This window comes from Schistocerca americana, chromosome 2, assembly GCF_021461395.2.
Source record: "Schistocerca americana isolate TAMUIC-IGC-003095 chromosome 2, iqSchAmer2.1, whole genome shotgun sequence".
In the NCBI taxonomy this organism is placed as follows: Eukaryota; Metazoa; Arthropoda; class Insecta; order Orthoptera; family Acrididae; genus Schistocerca; species Schistocerca americana.
Window position 1 is genome coordinate 435,487,735 of NC_060120.1, and position 21,176 is coordinate 435,508,910.

General features: G+C 39.9%; 1 protein-coding gene across 1 annotated transcript in view; it reads right to left on the reverse strand.

Moving 5' to 3' along the window:
* LOC124594073 (piRNA biogenesis protein EXD1-like) overlaps positions 1-17,224 on the reverse strand; it is a 145,876-nt gene extending 128,652 nt beyond the window's left edge. The window contains exons 1-2 of the mRNA XM_047132423.1: positions 17,200-17,224; positions 16,618-16,692 (exon numbers count right to left, since the gene is read on the reverse strand). Of these exons, the coding sequence (XP_046988379.1) occupies positions 16,618-16,692; positions 17,200-17,224 (100 nt within the window). The remainder of the gene's footprint in view (positions 1-16,617; positions 16,693-17,199) is intronic.
* Between the last annotated feature and the right edge of the window lie 3,952 nt (positions 17,225-21,176).

Here is a 21,176-nt window from a genome sequence, read left to right on the forward strand (position 1 = left end):
GTGCCTCGAAGGACAATTAAATTTCATTTAAAACACTGGTGGATCTGTTTCCCTTATTAACAAAGACACATATGAAAAGATCGGTAGCCCACAGTTCAGTAGTATATTTCTGTTTTGCTGCATACAACAGACACGAAGTACTAGTACTTCATATGTGCAGCTTGCCATCAACTTTTTGTGGAGTTATGAAAGGTACTTCATGCTGGAAACATGGCAAACATTTTTTGTTTAAATTTGTTTAAGTTGTTCAACCTGTGTACAAGGCAATGTGATACAACTCAGTGTTTCAGTGCCTCCCACTAATGTTTCTGACTTGTATGATAAGTAAACAGACCTTTTGAACCAGGTTTATGGAGGGCTAATAATTCTGAAGCACACATTTCTGTCAAAGAAAAAGTGCAACTGCCATTTTTTCATGCACCACCTGTACCCCATGCAATAGGTGAGAAGGTTGCTGTAGAACTGCAATGATGAAAAGACATTGGGATTATCTAACCTGTTTCTGCAAGTCAATGGGCATCACCCTTGGTCATTCAAAAAAGCCATAAGGCAGTTTGCATCCATGTGCTGATTTTAAAGCAACAGTAAACCCACAAACTGTCATGGATTCTTTTCCTCTTCTATGACCTGAGTTATAAATGGATAGACTAGGGCAGGGAAGATTCTTTTCCAAGACGATTCACATGAGGCACAATTACCACTGGACAAGCAGTCCAAGCAATATTTTGTGATAAACACTCACCTAGGTTTGCGCCAGTTTCAAAGACTACTGTTCAGAAGTGCTTCAGCTCCTGCTGTTTTTCAACAGTTCTTGGAACAATTAATGACAAGAGTCCCTCTTGTATAAACTATTTGGACAATATCATTGTTGCAGGTCATATGCCTGCTGAACATCTGACAAATTTAGGTTGGTTGTTTCAAGTTCTTTCTGTGGCTGGCTTAAAGTGCTACAAGTTTAAGTGCTCCTTCTTCCAAGACACATGATAAACACACAGAAAATTCATGCTGCTACTTTGTACATTCCTGCGAATTCATTAAAACCAATGTGCAAATTGATGCTTCTGTGAACCGGGAGCACCAGAGAAATGATATTTTTGTGTGGTCCCAAGAATGTCAGGATGCATTTTAGCAAGTAAAGAACTCATTATTAAGCCACTGTTGTTAGATACATTTTGATCCGGGTAAGCCCATTTTGTTAACTGTGGATGCATCTTCTTGTGGGATTGAAGCTGAATTCTCCCACAGAATTGATTCTTCTGACAGACCTACTGTTTTACCTCAAAAACTGTTAACAAAGCACAGAGTAATTACAGTCAGCTTTAAAAAGAGATAATCACCATTATCTCCAGTTGTTATCAATTTCCACCAGCTTTTGTAAAATCGGAGCTTCTATATGATTACAGATCATTGGCCTTTAATGGCCTCGTTCAATCCTTGCAAAGCCTTTCCCACCTCTGACAGCACAAAAATTGCAATGCCACATTCTGATGACTTATATTGATTACCAGTCAGTATTAACACAGCATTCACCTGAGGAATCATGTTTTCAAATTGATACTCAGGATTTTTAAAATCTTTAAAGTTTTACTCTCAATTTTCAGCATAGTGCTGCAGCAACTGCTTCTGACCCAGCTCTTCAGGTTTTTTCAAAATATGTGCACCATAGGTGATCTTGTATTTTAAAACAAATTCCCCACCCAGTGGCATGTTTCTGTCTTTTCTTGTCACATGCTACCCGCACGGTCAGGTGTTCTGCTGTTGCAATTGGTGAATGACAATGTGCATCTTGTGATACCTCAATCCCTGTATGGGTAGTTTTGTCTTTACTGCATCAGATTCATTGGGGTATACGTCACACAAAGCTACTTGCCCAATGTCATTGTACATGGTAGGGTATGGATGCCTGAACTGCATGAATGATGTCTCATTGCAAAGATGTTTGGAACATCAATCAGCTCCATCACAATGTCTTTTTGAGTGGCCATGTCCGCATACAGTAAATTTTCTTTTGTTGTCCCTATGACATCCACCACTACTGCAAACATGGTTTCAGTTTTGTCTTCTATTTTTTGTCTTGAAGTTATTCCTGAGGTCATTGTCTTGGACAATAATTCACACTTCACTTCGCCAAATTTTCAACAGCATCACCAGCATCCAGCACGTGTCTACTGCAACTTTTCAGCCTCAGTCTAACTGTGAAGCTGAACAGTTTGTTCGGACATTCTAAAAGTGTCACAGAGAGCAAGCATATAAGCAAGGAACAAATAATTTTTATCAACATTTAGAAAAAATGAACTAAATTGATTTATTTTGTGGATGTGATCGAGCCCTTCATGTGTTCCAGAGTGAATGCACCTAGGTGGTCATAGTTAATCAGATGGTGATTGTTGATCAGGGAAAAACATTTTTTTTTTTTATAATCAGCCAGTTCATAAGTGAAATTATTGCTGCCAACAAAGAAGAAACCCATATTGGTTCAAAGAATATTATTTCTGAAATGATGTTTATGCCAGACAGAGAATAAAAAACCTGTTTTTTCATCAATATGTGTATACTTTTCAAATGACCATCAGAGTGCGCTTTATTGAAAATTTTTCTTTAATTTAGATTACATGTAAGATGAACACCACAAAAAGTTAAACAAGTTCAATGCTCCACATTATCAACAACTGCTGTGAACACGCTACGTGGATGTGTGGTAGGCATAACAAAATCACAGCCACACATGCCTAGTATTATATCCAAAACAAGCATTTCTCAAAATCATAAATGTCAAACCCTCTCTATCTGTTCAAACACAATGAAAAACTATATTTCTCATATTTATGTAAAGGATTCTTCTTTAATTGCTACAGAAAAATTACAATCACTAATAAAATAATTTTTCTGTTGGACAGAATTCTAAAAATTAGTTATATTACATTAGATGAGATACACTGTTCCATCAATAGACCCACAAGAAGAAGACCTTCACAGAAGTGAAGCATCTCAGAAAAGTGAAAACACAAAACGCAATATTTACAAAAGAACTGTTACAATGATTATTCCAAACATCCTAAGTGAAATGGTCCATGGATATGCAATAGGTAAAAAGTTTTCAACACTTCTTTATCTACAATTTGGTACAAAATTATTTACAAACATATAATTGTGTTACACTGCGATCAGAAACTGCCTAAAAATCTTGTCATGATGTTGCAGGGTAGGCTGTCCTGAGCAATAATTAATAAGAAAAAAATTCAATATGTTTTGCCATTTCCTAGTTAGTTAACATTGAATTTACCTTTGGCTCAGGTTCAGTCCTCACTAATGTCGTACCTAATTTTTGTATCGTTGTCTTGTTCGGTTCTAGGAAACCAAATGAAAAACATGTTTGGCGACACTATCTCTAGCAGGCCACATGAATTTGCATGTGCAACAGCCTGGTTGGCTGACTTAACACTAATTAACTCAAAAACAGCACAACATACCAAATTTTTTCCTTGACAATTATTTCTCATGCAACTTACCCTGCAACACCCTTACTGGCTTTTCAGACTGTTTCTGACAACCCTGTATACAGAGGTGTATAAGATAATTCCTGAGGTTTAGATTTTGTTAATACTATATGCTTCATTCTGTTCTCCTCAATTTGGTAATGTAGTGAAAAAGTCACCGTTAAGCCCTTTGCACTCTTGAACTACATATTATTCAAAACCAGACTTTCTATAGGTGCCAGCAAGTTTTTCAAAAGGTGTGTTTCAGAATAATGCCAATCTTTCATAGGTTTTTCCTGATCTAAGCCTAAGTGAACAAGTCTTTATTTATACTGCTTGATTTCCTAACACTGGTGCCATGCATGAACTGCTGCTTCTTTCAGTTATTGTATATAAAGGTAAATGATTACACTTTGCAACAATGAAAATGTAAATCGAATGAAAATACTCAATTCCTATCAATTCTAACATGCTGACCGCAAATATCACAAAGACAATTCAAAATTAGCTCTAGTTTTAATTGTATACTCTTTTATTACAGTGAGATAATTATACACAGATTTTTATGTTAAAGTTTAAAATCAAATATTATAATGGATTGTCAAAGTCATAATAATTAGTAACAATGGATTATATTATTGTCCCTGTTCTTGGTTGTGTGCAATATTTTGGATACAAACATTTTGATACCAATTTTAGTGATCTTTTTGTCTCCCTCTTCTTCAACTTCAGTGACTTCATTAACGCACGTAATAATTTTTACACATTTGTCTCCAGATTAACTACCAGTTGTTCAAGTTGACTGCTACTGAAGAGAACAAAAATGCCACAGTTTGTGTTAACAGTGCTGACACATTTTGCTATGTGTGTGTGTGTGTGTGTGTGTGTGTGTGTGTGTATGTGTGGAGAAGTGACATTTACTTCGCAAAAACAGCAAATAGCTCCATTGATTAAAGAAGCTTACAGTTGTTATTTTGGGTGCAAAATAGATCATCAGGATAAAACCTGGGCTCCACATGTGATCTGCAACACTTTTGCCAGCAACCTCAGGAATCTCATGCATGAGAAAGAACGTTCAATGCCCTTTGCAGTGCCCATGATCTGGCAAGAGCCAACAAACCATGTCAGTGACTGCTACTTTTGTAAAGTTCCTCCTATCAAGAAGAGAATATCTAAGAAGGAGAAGCGGACAATGATCTATGCTAACATTCCATCTGCCATATGTCCAGTTCTACATGGGGAAGCATTGCCAATACCTGAACCACCGACAGAGTACGAGATTACTTCTGATGGGGATCCTGAATGTACTGAACCATGTACATCACAAGATCCAGAGCTTCTTCCAAATATATCAACTGATGATGCACAAAAATTGTCTCAAAATGAATTAAGTGATCTCATTAGAGATTTGGAGGTCTCTAAAGCTAAGGCTGAGATTTTAGCATCAAGATTGCAGCAGCGCAATTTTCTGGAAAGCAATGTAAATGTTTCATTCTACCACAGAAGAGAGAAACAATTCACTACTTTCTTTTTAACATGAAAGATAGTCTTGTGGGCTGTGTAGGCATAAATGGTCTAATGAAGGCTCTCGGAATTAATTACAACCTTGATGAGTGGAGACTCTTTATTGATACGTCAAAAGTTGAGCTTAAAAGCAGTGCTTTTACATGTTGGTAATGAGCTTCCTTCTATTCCAGTTGGGCATAGTGTGCATATCAAAGAGTCATACCAAAACATGAAAATTTTACTAGAAACCATCGAGTATAATAACTCTCAATGGCAGATTTGTGGTGACTTGAAAGTGGTTGCACTGCTATTACGTAGGCAGTAATGGTATACTAAATATTGCTGCTTTCTCTGTGAATGAGATAGCAGAGCTCGTGCATCTCATTACAGTACACACTAATGGCCCACAAGAAAATCTCTTCAAGCAGGTATAAAGAACATTAACTCTAGTAGACCCTAAAAAGATTCTGCTCCCACTCTTGCACATCAAGTTGGGTCTCATGAAAAACTTTGTTAAGGGAATGAACAAAGATGGTGATGCACTTAAGTACTTATGGCAAAAATTCCCTTACTTAAGTGATGCCAAAGTAAAGGAGGGCATCTTTGTAGGCCCACAGATTTGAGAGCTTTTTAGAGACCATACTTTTGATGGAATCATACAACGTGATGAGAAGCATGCAAGGGAATGTTTTAAGACAGTCTGTTTACAGTTCTTAGGGAACAAACTAGCAATAAATTACAAGGAGATTGTAGATAACATGTTATCATCTTATGAAAAACTTGATTGCAACATGTCATTGAAAATGCATTTCTTACATATTCATCTTGAGTTCTTCCTCAAAGAGTGTGGTGCAGTAAGTGATGAACGTGGGAAGCGATTTCATCAAGATATTGCCACATTTGAGAAGAGGTATGCCAGAAAGTGGAGCCCTACTATTTCAGCAGATTTCTGCTGGACTGTCATACGGGATGTTCCCGAGTAGGTGTATAAATGCCAAGCAAAGCGAAAATGGTCATCTTCTGAATTTATCTCTGAACAAAATATGTAATTGTATATACTGTACATCAGGACATTTAACATTTGTAATCATCTATATACATATGTGACCAATTAATTTACATATTTTCTTTGTGCTTTACATAGTTCTGGTACAAAGTGTTTTCATTCGTGTAATATTATCGTCATTTTTTTCTTAATATTTTACTTTTGTGCTTCCGGAATGGCACTGAAACTTATCAATGCATAACACATAACATAATTCAAGTAATTATTCACTTAAAATTTGTTATGCCGAATCTTGGAACATGAATGCATATTCAGTTAGTGTGTTATTTATACAAAAATGTAGATTACTTTTTTTAAAAAACTGGAGCCATGGATATGCAACAATCTTGTCATAGTAATACTTGGCAAATTTTCAAGTGCAGTCAGAGCAATAGCACAAGGGGCATTAAACATTGTGCAAAGTTGGTGCAGGAAACAGGATCTAAGGGTCAGTCCTAAGAAGACTGTTGTAGTACCATTTATGAGGAAGCAGATCCCACACACATGCTGGAATCTCAGGCTTCTCGATGAAACTTTACCAGTGAAGGGGATAGTGAAATACCTAGGGGGAACCCTGGATGAGAAACTATTGAAGACCCCTCACATACAGAGCCCATGTTCTAAGGCGAAAAGTAATCTAGTGAGTACAAGGAGAGCTTGTAAAAATTGGGGCTTAAGCCCCAAGAGTATGTACTGGATATACACCACAGTAGTAAGACCTATCATCACTTATGGGGCTACAGTGCAGTGGAAAAAGGTACAACAGCAGGTAGCTGGTAAGGAGCTAGCTAAGGTGCAGAAATTGGCCTGCTTAGCCATACAGGCGGAATTAGCAGCATAACCATTGCTGGGATGGGAACCGTGTTGGACATGCTCCCATTATACCTGTGGGTAAAGATGGAGGCAGCAGCAGGAGCACACAGGTTAAAGACTGGCAAAAACTGGAACTCACTGGGATATCCAGGATCTCACAGTAAAATACTGAGTCAGGTAGATATAGGTATGGTTGGGGAAATGCTGGTCGACTATATAATAACTCCCAGTTGCTTCAACAGGCCATTCAAAGTAGTAATTGGAATTACAGAGCTCTGGGAGAACAAATTTCGACACCATACTGGAGACATAGTCTGGTTCACTGACAGTTCGAAAACAGACCAAGATGTTGGGGCCAGGGTATACAGGGTGCAGTCAAGGCTGGAGAGTGCACTCTGTCTAGGGAAGATGGCCACCGTGTTTCAAGCAGAAATATCTGCTATCAGGGTGTGTGAGGAGGAGAAATTGTGGATGTGCTACAGAGGTTGTAGCATTTTCATTTATTCAGACAGCCAAGCAGCCCTGAAAGCACTGGGAGCCTCTGCAACAAGACCAAAGATCGTAGCAGAATGCAAAAGCCCTTGTTGAGTAGGGGAAAGCAACAGGGTAAACCTACTGTTGGTCCCTGGTCACTCAGGAAATAGTGGTAATGAGCACGCCAATAGGTTGGCCAGGATAGGGGCGATGACACCATTTATTGGACCAGAACCTATCCTGACAATCACCAAGGCAATGATCTAAAACTATGAGACTGGACAAGCAGACACCATGTAGAATATTGGGCTAAGGTCCAAAATCAAAAACATGGAAAGGTATTGATGCTGGAGCCATGTCCTAAGAGAAGTGTCTCAAACCTAGGCTTGAACAGGAGAGAAATGGAACTCACAGTTGGACTATTGATTGGCAGTGAGAATTTCAAAGAACACCTACATACAATGGGGATAATAGAAGAACACCCCAAATGTAGGATGTGTGGTGTGGGAGAGGAAACCACATCACATTTGATCTTTGAATGCGAGGCATTGGAGATTAAAAGACACAGAATGTGCAGATCAACCAGACCTGAAGAAAATGTGTCTAGCAAAGCACTGGTAAAGGATCTCCTTGCACTGTTCAAGGGCATTGGTTGGCTTTACTAGAGACACAGGGCATGATACTACACAATAAACTCACCAATGGGCTTCACCAATGTTGTTTTTGCTTCCCTGATAAAATCAAATCAAATCAACCCCCATCTCAGCCCCTCTTTACCGCCACCACCAGGACTATGTCTCCCATCATGCGTATCTGCTCACAATCTGGTCACAGCAGCCAGAGACAGTGGTCATGTGTATGAGTTCTGTTAGCATGACTCTGTGTGTGCAGTTTTACACCAATGAATTTATGTGATACATAGGGTAATACTATATCACACGTATGACAATATCTTCATTCAATATCGTGTAGCTGTGTCACACAGATGGTGGGTAGGGTTCATCATTTGATTTTGGGTTTAATTATTTTTGTGATTTTAATCTCTCCAATAATGAGGTAGCACATGGTATTCCTTAAACAATAAAAATTCCAGTACTACAATGTTGAACATAACAATTATTAGTCAAACATGTCAGAAAAATTAATGAAGGGTAAAGAGTAGGAGAGTTAAAAATAAATTACCTACAATAGGAAAGAAATAACTACAAGGCTTATCAATGTGAAGATGTTATAGATACATATAAAATTCAGTAAGAGGGGCCAGATGTAATATATCAAACACATTACCACTGACAACATGTCTTTCACAGAACATACACAGCCTTCATAACAGATGCTCAAAGCGACCTCTCTTTAATTTCTAAATATTGAGCAAGCCACTGCTTCTTGCTTCCCTGAACATTCACTGCATAACTTCATCTACAGTTACAAGAGCTGCAGGGAAGCCTGTTACCCATTTTTCCACACTCATGGGTGAAGTAGAATAAACACACTCCTTCAAGTGCCCCCACAAAGATGAAATCTAGTGGATTCAAATCAGCCAAATATTAAGATCATAACACGGAACCTCCATGACTAATCCATTTCCTAGGAAAGGTTCTGGCTGTTTGTTGCAATGCAGGCAATTACCTAGCTACCTCACATGTACTTCATTTCAGTTCTTGGTGTATAGCTTTTATAGTGGCTTCCTCATTAGCTGGAGTAAGTCTAGCCTATAGACGAACTCTGCTCAGTGATGGAAAAAGAAGGGAACATGTCTCTGAAGTGAAGCTCCAGATGATTATAATACAAATGGTAACAGAGTACCTTTGAAGTGAGTTGATAGCCCTGCTGGTGACGAAATGTGTTTAAGAAATGTAATGGGTTTAAAAATGGCAAGCTTGATGATTAGTCCTAATCAACAGAACCCATGGCACAAGGATATACTGGAAACTGGATTCTAATGCAGTTGGTGGAGTAGTGTGAAACAATACACTTACACAATGTGACTATGTGATTTGCATATCTGCACAGGAACTACCTAGCATACATGTCATTAGTATACAATTTTATGGCCTCATTAAACCACTTTGCACAATCATTTTCTTACCAACTTCTTTAATGCATCCATGTTTCATTCCTTCTGCCCAGTATTTCTCAATTTGTTCTAATCTTTCCTGTATTTCCTCATCTGTCAATTGTCTATTTTTGGTTTGCATCTTATTTTCTTGTTTACATTTTCCTGAGATTTTCTGCTTCGTTTTGTAGATCATCCAGGACTATTTCTAGTTCTTCCGTATCCTCTCTAATTTCTTTGGCGCTGTCCTAGTTGTTGTTTCAGATTCCAGTGTCGCTATAATTCTTCTTGTTAATTTGGTTTCTGGATCCTCTTGATGTGCCCAAATGAAGAGTATAGTATCTGTAACAGGCTCCAGTCTCCAGCACACCACTTCATTTAGCACTGTTCTCCATTGTCCTCCTTTTTGACACACGCACGCGCAAGCGCGCGCAAACACACACACACACACACGCACACACACACACACACACACACACACACACACACACACACACACACATACACATTTTTTTCGTGTGTTTTGTATAAAACCCGCTGTAATTGTTGTATAAATAATTAATGGAAAATCTCATATAAAGATGTGAAACAAATACTAACAAAGAGACAGAGGGGCTGGCCAGTACTTACCTCAGCTCAGTACAGCCGATAGATACACAAACAACAGAACCGAAAATTTACGTTCCTAGCTTTCGGAACAAATGTTCCTTCATCAGGGAGGAGAGAGGGGAAAGAAAGGGAAGAAGGGAAAGTGGATTCAGTTACTCACAACACAGGTTATGAAGCAACAGGGAAAGGAAAACACGGAGGGTAGCAAGGATGGAGGCATGGTGGTCAGGGGGAAGCCAAAGATATTCTGCTGTAAGTACTGTGCCAGCTTCAAACCAAAGAGGATGCATACAGAAGTAAAGAGGTATACAGTATACAGATAAACACAACTATGTAGGATGAAAAGATGCGTGAATGGCTAAAGACGAAAGGGAAAGAGGAGAAGACTGAAGAGTAAATGGGAGTGAGGTTGTTTAACGTAGGTTCAGTCCAGGGGGATGGCGGGATGAAAGGATGTGTTGGAGTGCAAGTTCCCATCTCCGCAGTTCAGAGGGACTGGTGTTGGGTGGGAGAAGCCAAATGGCACATACAGTGTAGCAGGTTCCTAGGTCCCTAGAATTATGCTGGAGGGCATGCTCCGCTACTGGGTATTGGACATCTCCTAGGCGGACAGTTCGTCTGTGTCCGTTCATGCGCTCAGCCAGTTTAGTTGTTGTCATACCGATGTAAAAGGCTGTGCAGTCCAGGCATGTCAGCTGATAAATGACATGTGTAGTTTCACACGTGGCCCTGCCTTGAACTGTGTATGTTTTACCAGTAGCGGGGCTGGAGTAGGTGGTTGTGGGGGGATGCATGGGGCAGGTTTTGCAGCAGGGTCGGTTACAGGGGTAGGAACCGCTGGGTAGAGAAGGTAGTCTGGGAATATTTTAGGGTTTAACAAGGATGTTACGGAGGTTAAGGGGGCGACGAAAGACAACTCTAGGTGGTGTGGGGAGAATTTTGTCAAGGATGATCTCATTTCAGGGGTTGACTTGAGAAAGTCATATCCCTGGCGGAGTAATTTGTTGATGTATTCAAGGCCAGGATAATATTGGGTGACAAGGGGGATGCTTCTGTGTGGTCTGGGGGTAGGAACATTGTTGTTGGACGGGGAGGAATGTATTGCTCGGGAGATCTGTTTGTGGACAAGGTCTGCAGGATAGTTGCGGGAGAGGAAAGCACTGGTCAGGTTATTGGTGTGTCTTTGATGTAGGATGGGAGTGTGCGGGTGATAGGTTGGAGGTGTTGGTCTACCAGAGCTGAGATACGTTCTGTTGGGGCTTTGAAGCCTGCTACAATGGGACGGCCAAGATGGTTCTCCACAAACCACTTCCTAGAACGCCTCAAATCCATTCCCACTCCTCTCTCACCTGAAACCTTTCTTGTCACCATAGATGCTACATCCCTTTACACAAACATCCCACATACCCATGGTCTCTCTGCCCTTGAGCACTACCTCTCCCAACGCCCACCCGAAGATCTTCCAAAAAACCTCATTCCTTATCACGCTTACCAACTTCATCCTAACCCATAATTACTTCACTTTTGAAGGCCAGACCTACAAACAAATCAGGGGAATGGCCATGGGAACCAGGATGGCTCCGTCCTATGCTAACCTCTTCATGGGCCACATGGAGGAGGCTTTCCTGAAGACCCAACAGCTGCTTCCCCTGTCCTGGTATAGGTTTATAGATGACATCTTTGTGGTCTGGACTCATGGTGAAGAAACACTCCTTAATTTCCTCCATAACCTGAACTCCTTTTCGAATCTGAATTTCACCTGGTCCTTCTCCAAAACCCAAGCCACCTTCCTGGATGTTGACCTTCATCTTGTTGAAGCTCACATCCACACCTCTGTCCATATCAAACCCACAAACAAACAACAGTACCTTCACTTTGATAGCTGCCATCCATTCCACATCAAACGTTCCCTTCCCTACAGCCTAGGTATTCGTGGCAAACGTATCTGCTCCAGTGATGAATCCCTCAACAATTACACCAATAACCTGACCAGTGCTTTCCTCTCCCGCAACTATCCTGCAGACCTTGTCCACAAACAGTCTCCCGAGCAATACATTCCTCCCCGTTCCTGGCCTTGAATACATCAACAAATTACTCCGCCAGGGATATGACTTTCTCAAGTCAACCCCTGAAATGAAATCATCCTTGACAAAATTCTCCCCACACCACCCAGAGTTGTCTTTCGTCGCCCCCCTAACCTCCGTAACATCCTTGTTAAACCCTACAATATTCCCAGACTACCTTCTCTACCCAGCGGTTCCTACCCCTGTAACCGACCCCGCTGCAAAACCTGCCCCATGCATCCCCCCACAACCACCTACTCCAGCCCCGCTACTGGTATAACATACACAATTCAAGGCAGGGCCACGTGTGAAACTACACATGTCATTTATCAGCTGACATGCCTGGACTGCACAGCCTTTTACATCGGTATGACAACAACTAAACTGGCTGAGCACATGAACGGACACAGACGAACTGTCCGCCTACGAGATGTCCAATACCCAGTAGCAGAGCATGCCCTCCAGCACAATTCTAGGGACCTAGGAATCTGCTACACCGTATGTGCCATTTGGCTTCTCCCACCCAACACCAGTCCCTCTGAACTGCGGAGATGGGAACTTGCACTCCAACACATCCTTTCATCCCGCCATCCCCCTGGACTGAACCTACGTTAAACAACCTCACTCCCATTTACTCTTCAGTCTTCTCCTCTTTCCCTTTCGTCTTTAGCCATTCACGCATCTTTTCATCCTACATAGTTGTGTTTATCTTTATACTGTATACCTCTTTACTTCTGTATGCATCCTCTTTGGTTTGAAGCTGGCACAGTACTTACAGCAGAATATCTTTGGCTTCCCCCTGACCACCATGCCTCCATCCTTGCTATCCTCCGTGTTTTCCTTTCCCTGTTGCTTCATAACCTGTGTTGTGAGTAACTGAATCCACTTTCCCTTCTTCCCTTTCTTTCCCCTCTCTCCTCCCTGATGAAGGAACATTTGTTCCGAAAGCTAGGAACGTAAATTTTCAGTTCTGTTTTTTGTGTATCTATCGGCTGTACTGAGCTGAGGTAAATACTGGCCAGCCCCTCTATCTCTTTGTTAGTATTTGTAATTGTTGTATAGTGATTAAGAAGCCACACACCATATCACGAAGTCTAAAATTAGGAAACATACATCTACAACTATACACTGCAAAGCACTGCAAAGTGCATGGCAGAGGGTACATCCCACTGTATGAGTCATTAGGGCATTTTCCCATTCCACTAAAATGAGGTGCGCAAGAAAAATGATTGTTTAAATGCCTCTGTGTGTGCTGTAATTAATCTTATCTTGTTCCCACAATCCCTACAAGAGTGGCATGTAGGGGTTTGTGGTATATTCCTGGAGTCATCACTTAAAGCCAGTTCTTGAAACTTTGTTGGCAGACTTTCTCAGGTTAGTTTCCATCTATCTTCTAAACTGCCAGTTCATTTCTTCACGTATTATAGTGCAAAATTCTATCCACTGCACTAACTGAGTAGTATAACTTTGCAATGTTAAATTAAGATGCTTGTTGTACATGTGATTAAGCTGTTCTTTACTGTTCATTTTGTACTAAAAATATGCACAGAAAGAAATATTTGTTACAGACTTTTTGTGTTGTTAGGATCCAAGGAATTGTGCTTTGACACACGAAATCGTTAATTTTGGTTCACTCTGTATATTAAGTGTCTACTGTATCCCAGTCATCTTCATCAGTAAATTTATGTCATAACATAAATAAATCAAAATGATGCCCGAGGGCATTTAATCCCTGTCTTGTAATTTAAAACTGATGGTCTTAAATATGCATCCCAATTCCTTGTTCTTTTAAATCTTGATACACCATAAGAAGCATGCACATTCAACATGTGTTGTATATGTTTCTCCATTTGGAAAAGTCAGCATAAAGTCCATAAAGAAAGGAATAAAAATAAGACGATAACTGATGCCAAATATATAAACAGTTATAAAATCAAACCACAGAAGATACAGTTTTTTAACCTAGTGTTCGTCAAGTCATAATGAACACTCCAGTTGCCATAATGAAACCAGGTGGCTCAAGGTTGCACACGTGTCAGCCCCTTATGCCTTATGCCAATTTGCCCCTGTAATGTTGCTGTGTCAGGTATAGGCTGGTCAGTCATCAAAATTTCCTACTTTGATGTGATTGTTTCGGTTTGTTCCATGAAATTGTTCTCCTTCACAGATTGTTATAAGTGGTACTGTAGAGTAACATTTTGTACATAGCACAGTTACTAGCCTGCATCTTATTGGTGTTTACCAGGACCAAATGTGAACATTAAAAACAAACTAAAGATGTAATATTTAAAGTCTTATAATTTTGTTCAAGCACAAACATAATGGCAGGAGCAAGAAGAGTCTGAGAAAGAACAATGCCACATGTTAGTGGCATCATAATTTCTTCAGAGGCTGTAAGTACTGTCTTCCATTCACCAAAAAAGAAATTTAAAGGGAAATGCAGACTCACTCACAGGGACAATTTTAATAAAGACATGGTCTGCAGGAATATTTGTTAGAATACTACAGCAGAGCAAAGCATCCTACGGCCAGTTAAGTCCATACCCAACTACAATACACAATTGAAAATGAGGATTTGGAAATGCCCATTCTTTGCCTTCTAAAAGACTTGGGTTTTTTAGTTCGGAAAATGTAAGGATGGACACAAATCCCTTATGGAACAAAGTGATATTGCTGCCTTGAGAACTACGGTCTTTTGAACTACACATTTATTGCATACAGAAAGTAATAGGCATGTGGTTTATCTGGAAAAACCTTGAGTTTCGCAAAACCATACAAAAAAAAAAAAAATACTCAGCACGGCTCCAAGAGGTTAGGTGGCCTGAATGTGCCTCAGATACTTTTTTATATCGTATATCAGTGTTCTGGATGATTGGTGCATCGATGAAGAGTCTGTAACAGCTCCAAATATATTTTTTGTGCTATAATGAATATTTTTGATCATCAAAACCACATACTTTTAAAAATTTCACAAAAGTTCCACAAAACGAAATTTCATAACCATTTACCGTCAACTATTTCAAAACAGCAACAATACTATAGATCACATCTTTCTTTGAACAATTTAGATCAAATGTAAATTATGTCTGAAAAATGCATATAAGTATCCTACAAACAACTTTCGATCACACAGACTTCGAATTAAACTTTAAATGTAATAATGTTAGATGAAGGTATGATGTCTGTTCTTTCAGACATGTCCAAAAGAACCAGACACCATGCATTCATATAACTGATTCGCCTCAATGAACAACGAATGCACCGCCTTCAGTGCAGATGCATAATTACATTCGATGTCCTGTGGGAATCATAAAGTAGTGAGCATGGAGGACATGGATGGTGACTGTGGACAGGTGGTGGGTGCTTGGTGGGTATGTGGGTAGGCTGGTAGACGTGACGAGATAGTGCACGCAATTACTATAAACACTGTGTCCAGAGGGTGCAGTGGTTAACACAACTGTCTAGTAAGCAGGAGATTTCTGGATGAATCCCAGTCTGCCACACATTTTCACTCATCACTGTTGATTCTGTATAAAGTACCAGTGCAGCTGACGTTAATAGTTCCTTCCCTTTCCTTTCTCTTTCTCTCTTATCCACATTCAATTTGCATAATGAGTAATAAATGTTATTTCATATTCAAAAGGTTTTCAACATAAATAGTAATAATAAATACTTTTAGTTTCAATATACAGGAAAATTTTCAATTTCAGCATATAACATTACAGAGCAATCTTTTCCTGACATTCTGAGATTATTTCCTTATTATAAGTCACCTATGTATCTACCAAATAATTTCTACACAAAAAAGAAGATGACAGATGGATAGAAGATAATTATGAAAAGTTAAAGTGATGAGTTGAAAAAAGCATGCAGTCTGAGAAATGAAATTTCTGAAATAATATTGCATGAGCATCAAGTCCCTGATAATTTTTCATGCTTCTGGATTATGAGATGAAAATTATGTTGTATTCCCATAAATGTCCCTACAAAGTACACAATGCAATCCTACACCACTTACATTTGATTAATTTACAAACTTACATAATGTGAAGCATGTGACACGGCTTATTTCGAAAAAGTATTCAATTTATTTTCACACTCATCTCAGCATCATTTGTTTGCACTATATTTCCAAAAGTTTTTCATTCAGAAAAAAAAAAAACAGTTTAGTATAGATTGATCTTAAATCTAAAAAATGGAAATGTTCTCTTAGGTAATTGGACTTACCAAATGTTCCGTATGTTTCTGGAGTAAAATGCAGCTGCTCATATATGTACTATGAAATTGGCACTAAAGGCGTCACTTGTACTTCCATCAGATCAGTTCAGCTAAGGACATTCTCCATTTTGTAAGCTCTTAAAACAATGAGATACTGCACAATAAGTCTTTCCTTGAACATTATGACATACAGTATATAAGAGAGTTTCCATATTTAGCGAAAATGTTACAGACCAACATCACAAATAGAGATTGTAGTTCTCTGAAGTATGTTCATTAACAATCCTCATCAAGAATTTCCTGTAACTCATCTGTTTCAGATACGGTTATTATTTCAATAGCAAATTCCAGTCTTACCAGTTCTCTGTTTAGCACCTGTCCAACATACTGCCTTAACACCTGAAATTTCTCCTAGCTCTTTTGCTTGTAAATCTAACAAAAAAAAAAAAAAAAAAAAAAAAAAAAAAAAAAAAAAAAAAAAAAAAAAAAAAAAAAAAAAAGGTTACTGGCAACACAGATTTTACAGAGGTCTTTTCACTTTTGTCAAACTATTACTGGAGCCAAAATCCTCACAAAAACCTACAACAACACAACTGATTTTGCTATTACTTTCCTTTACCTCACTATCAAAGAGATTTTTTACATCTGTAAATTGGTTATTTATTTGAGATTTTTACTTCCGTAAATTGGCTACTTATATGCTTTTTTATGTTACTGTTTTCTTCTAAATTAGTTATTACTCATTCTCTGCTCTTTTGTATTTCAGATTTCAGTACAGATGTTAAGCAGTCATTATTGGATTTCATTTCACTTTTCAGTTCATCTAATTTAGCTAAAATTGTTCTCAACAAACTGTCCTTGTCTGGTTTTCATTCAACTTGCAAATGGTCTGAGTCCTGACCCACATCTGATGCCCTGGCGCAGTACACACTGACTCACTTATAGATTTTTCACTTTTTACCATGTTTACTACTTTCAAAAACTACACACATCAAAAAACAGAAATTTTTAATCTGCATTTTTCTTGTCTCTTCTTTCGAAGTCTTGCTTTACGATCTTATGTCTGAATTTGTACTTTCATTTGCTAGAAGTCCCAGTTATCAGAATTCATGTTTAGCATCATGTTCTCTTCAACAATTTTTTTCAAAATATTGTTTTCACATAATAACATACTTCTGAAAAAATTCATATCCCAGCTAGAGCCCGCACATATTCCCCTTAGATATTTCGTATTGAATATAAAGCCTTATTGCAATCTAGTGTTATACACTATTTCTGCAATATATGTAATGTCTTTCTAAGGGAAGACAATATACTATTAATATTACTTAACTTGAAGTAGGCATCAGCGTATGGTTGTAGCTCTCATTGCATAACCTTGTTGAAATTAAATATGGTCCAGGGTGCTTGTTTTGATAAAACTAGAGCTTAATTCCAGTTTCTTGCCATCAATACTTTTTATTTTTAGATCATTCTTGTCAAATAACACCTTCACTTAATGCAGAAACACTATTGTATACTATACGTTGTAATGTTCATGCAAAACATAATGTACAGTATCTCATTGTTCTAAGAGCTTACAAAATGTGTGTCCTGAACTGAACAGCTAACCTGACAGAAGTATATGTGACACCTTTGGCACGAATTTCAAAAAATATATATAAGTTACATTTTATTCTGGAAACATCCAGAACAAATTAACAATGAGAACATTTCCACTTTTAAGATTTAAGATCCATCTATATTAAACTATACTTCTTGTGAATGAAAAACTTTTGGATATACAGTGCACATAAAACAACTTTATCAGGACATGCCACATCACATGCTTCCCATAATGTAGGTCTGTAAATTAATCAAATACACTCCTGGAAATTGAAATAAGAACACCGTGAATTCATTGTCCCAGGAAGGGGAAACTTTATTGACACATTCCTGGGGTCATATACATCACATGATCACACTGACAGAACCACAGGCACATAGACACAGGCAACAGAGCATGCACAATGTCGGCACTAGTACAGTGTATATCCACCTTTCGCAGCAATGCAGGCTGCTATTCTCCCATGGAGACGATCGTAGAGATGCTGGATGTAGTCCTGTGGAACGGCTTACCATGCCATTTCCACCTGGTGCCTCAGTTGGACCAGCGTTCGTGCTGGACGTGCAGACCGCGTGAGACGACGCTTCATCCAGTCCCAAACATGCTCAATGGGGGACAGATCCGGAGATCTTGCTGGCCAGGGTAGTTGACTTACACCTTCTAGAGCACGTTGGGTGGCACGGGATACATGCGGACGTGCGTTGTCCTGTTGGAACAGCAAGTTCCCTTGCCGGTCTAGGAATGGTAGAACGATGGGTTCGATGACGGTTTGGATGTACCGTGCACTATTCAGTGTCCCCTCGACGATCACCAGTGGTGTACGGCCAGTGTAGGAGATCGCTCCCCACACCATGATGCCGGGTGTTGGCCCTGTGTGCCTCGGTCGTATGCTGTCCTGATTGTGGCGCTCACCTGCACGGCGCCAAACACGCATACGACCATCATTGGCACCAAGGCAGAAGCGACTCTAATCGCTGAAGACGACACGTCTCCATTCGTCCCTCCATTCACGCCTGTCGCGACACCACTGGAGGCGGGCTGCACGATGTTGGGGCGTGAGCGGAAGACGGCCTAACGGTGTGCGGGACCGTAGCCCAGCTTCATGGAGACGGTTGCGAATGGTCCTCGACGATACCCCAGGAGCAACAGTGTCCCTAATTTGCTGGGAAGTGGCGGTGCGGTCCCCTACGGCACTGCGTAGGATCCTACGGTCTTGGCGTGCATCCGTGCGTCGCTGCGGTCCGGTCCCAGGTCGACGGGCACGTGCACCTTCCGCCGACCACTGGCGACAACATCGATGTACTGTGGAGACCTCACGCCCCACGTGTTGAGCAATTCGGCGGTACGTCCACCCGGCCTCCTGCATGCCCACTATACGCCCTCGCTCAAAGTCCGTCAACTGCACATACGGTTCACGTCCACGCTGTCGCGGCATGCTACCAGTGTTAAAGACTGCGATGGAGCTCCGTATGCCACAGCAAACTGGCTGACACTGACGGCGGCGGTGCACAAATGCTGCGCAGCTAGCGCCATTAGACGACCAACACCGCGGTTCCTGGTGTGTCCGCTGTGCCGTGCGTGTGATCATTGCTTGTACAGCCCTCTCGCAGTGTCCGGAGCAAGTATGGTGGGTCTGACACACCTGTGTCTATGTGTTCTTTTTTCCATTTCCAGGAGTGTATAAGTGGCATCTGTTGTCAACAATGTTATACCTATTATCACCCAGAAATAAAAACGAGGGTGTATTTTGTACTTTGTAGAGTCATTTATGGGAAGACAACAATATTTTTGTATTATAATCCAGAACCATATAAAATTATCAATACATAACGGACCAACTTTGAGAAATACAGAACTTCATCAGAGTGCTAATGCATTGTGCGTAATCATGGGAAAAAATGAATAATTTACTTTATACCCAAAAATTGGTACAACTGTAGCTGAGAAATAATGTGGTATCACTGGCATCCATAATCTGAAAAGTTATTTTAAATGTAAGTTTGTAATAGCATGAAGAAGCTCACATATGTAAAAGGAATTATCAATATCATATCTATTAATTCTCAAGTCAACGTCCCATTTTGTCGACATATACTAACCACACAGATATGAATGAGGTATTGCTAGAAAGGATTTTTAACTGGCTCCTGACACTGCATACTGATTTTCAGCTTCAACTTACTATTTGTGGAAAAATGTAACATAAAAGAGATGCTTAACTGTCATACACAAAAGAGCATCACATATGCCCAGCTGCATACCTACATTTTACAAAGCTAACTTACTAATCACAAATAGGAAACTCACTTTTCATATTATCTTATTATAAATACCATTTTTTTGTTTTGAAGTAATTATTAACTGGATAATTCACACACAAATAAGCACAGATTACAACCATAACCACTGTGGTAATCCATTATCTCTGTCTGTCACACAAGTTGCCTTTTCTAAAGGAGTACAATCTCTGAAACAACAAATAAATTTGTCACTGCCACCTTGAACTGTGATTTACCTATTGCTACTACAGTCTAACAAGCTTACATAAAATACAAAGTTCAATTAAAATTGCTGCACTAGTGTCAGTCATAGTCGAAGGAAAGGGAAATTTTATCAAAATTCAATGATGGCGCGGTTGGACGATGAAATCTGGGGCTGCTGGCCAGCAGGCCAGACAAGGTAAACACGGCACTTGCGGGCACGGAGCTGTAACAGTGGTATTGCACGCAATATTTATTTTGAGTGGAGCAACAACAAGGCAGGAAACTGCAGCGTTGCTATAAGTTATTGCAATGTATGAGGTGGGGCACTAGGCCAGAACCAGGAGTGGCAATTTGTAAATGGCTGACATTTGGGAATTTATCCCTGCCATAGTTTCTGTCTCTCTCTGACACTACGTCAGAAGCGAGCGAGAAACCAATATAAATAAATGAGCAATTTTAGCTTGACAGCTGACAAAATTACCAGCTGCTATTAGAGCCGACCAACAAGCCACAGGAGGGAAACCGACGAGCTCACCCACTGACGCACAAACAAATCGCCAACATCTCCATACACTGTGCATCTGATATATGACCTATCGGACACAAAAATGATGATAAACCTAACTGTTGCAGGTTGCTGATGCTGATTGAGAGTTCAACACCGGCACCCAGTGGTAGCCGCTGAGCAACACCACCACACAACATCAAAGGTATTGACGTGTATGATACCCACTACTAACAAAGCCTACCCTTGTATGACCTGTCGCAGCCAGCAAGACATCCGCTACTGCTCTTACCACCCAACCTAACTATCGCAGAGGTTTTTT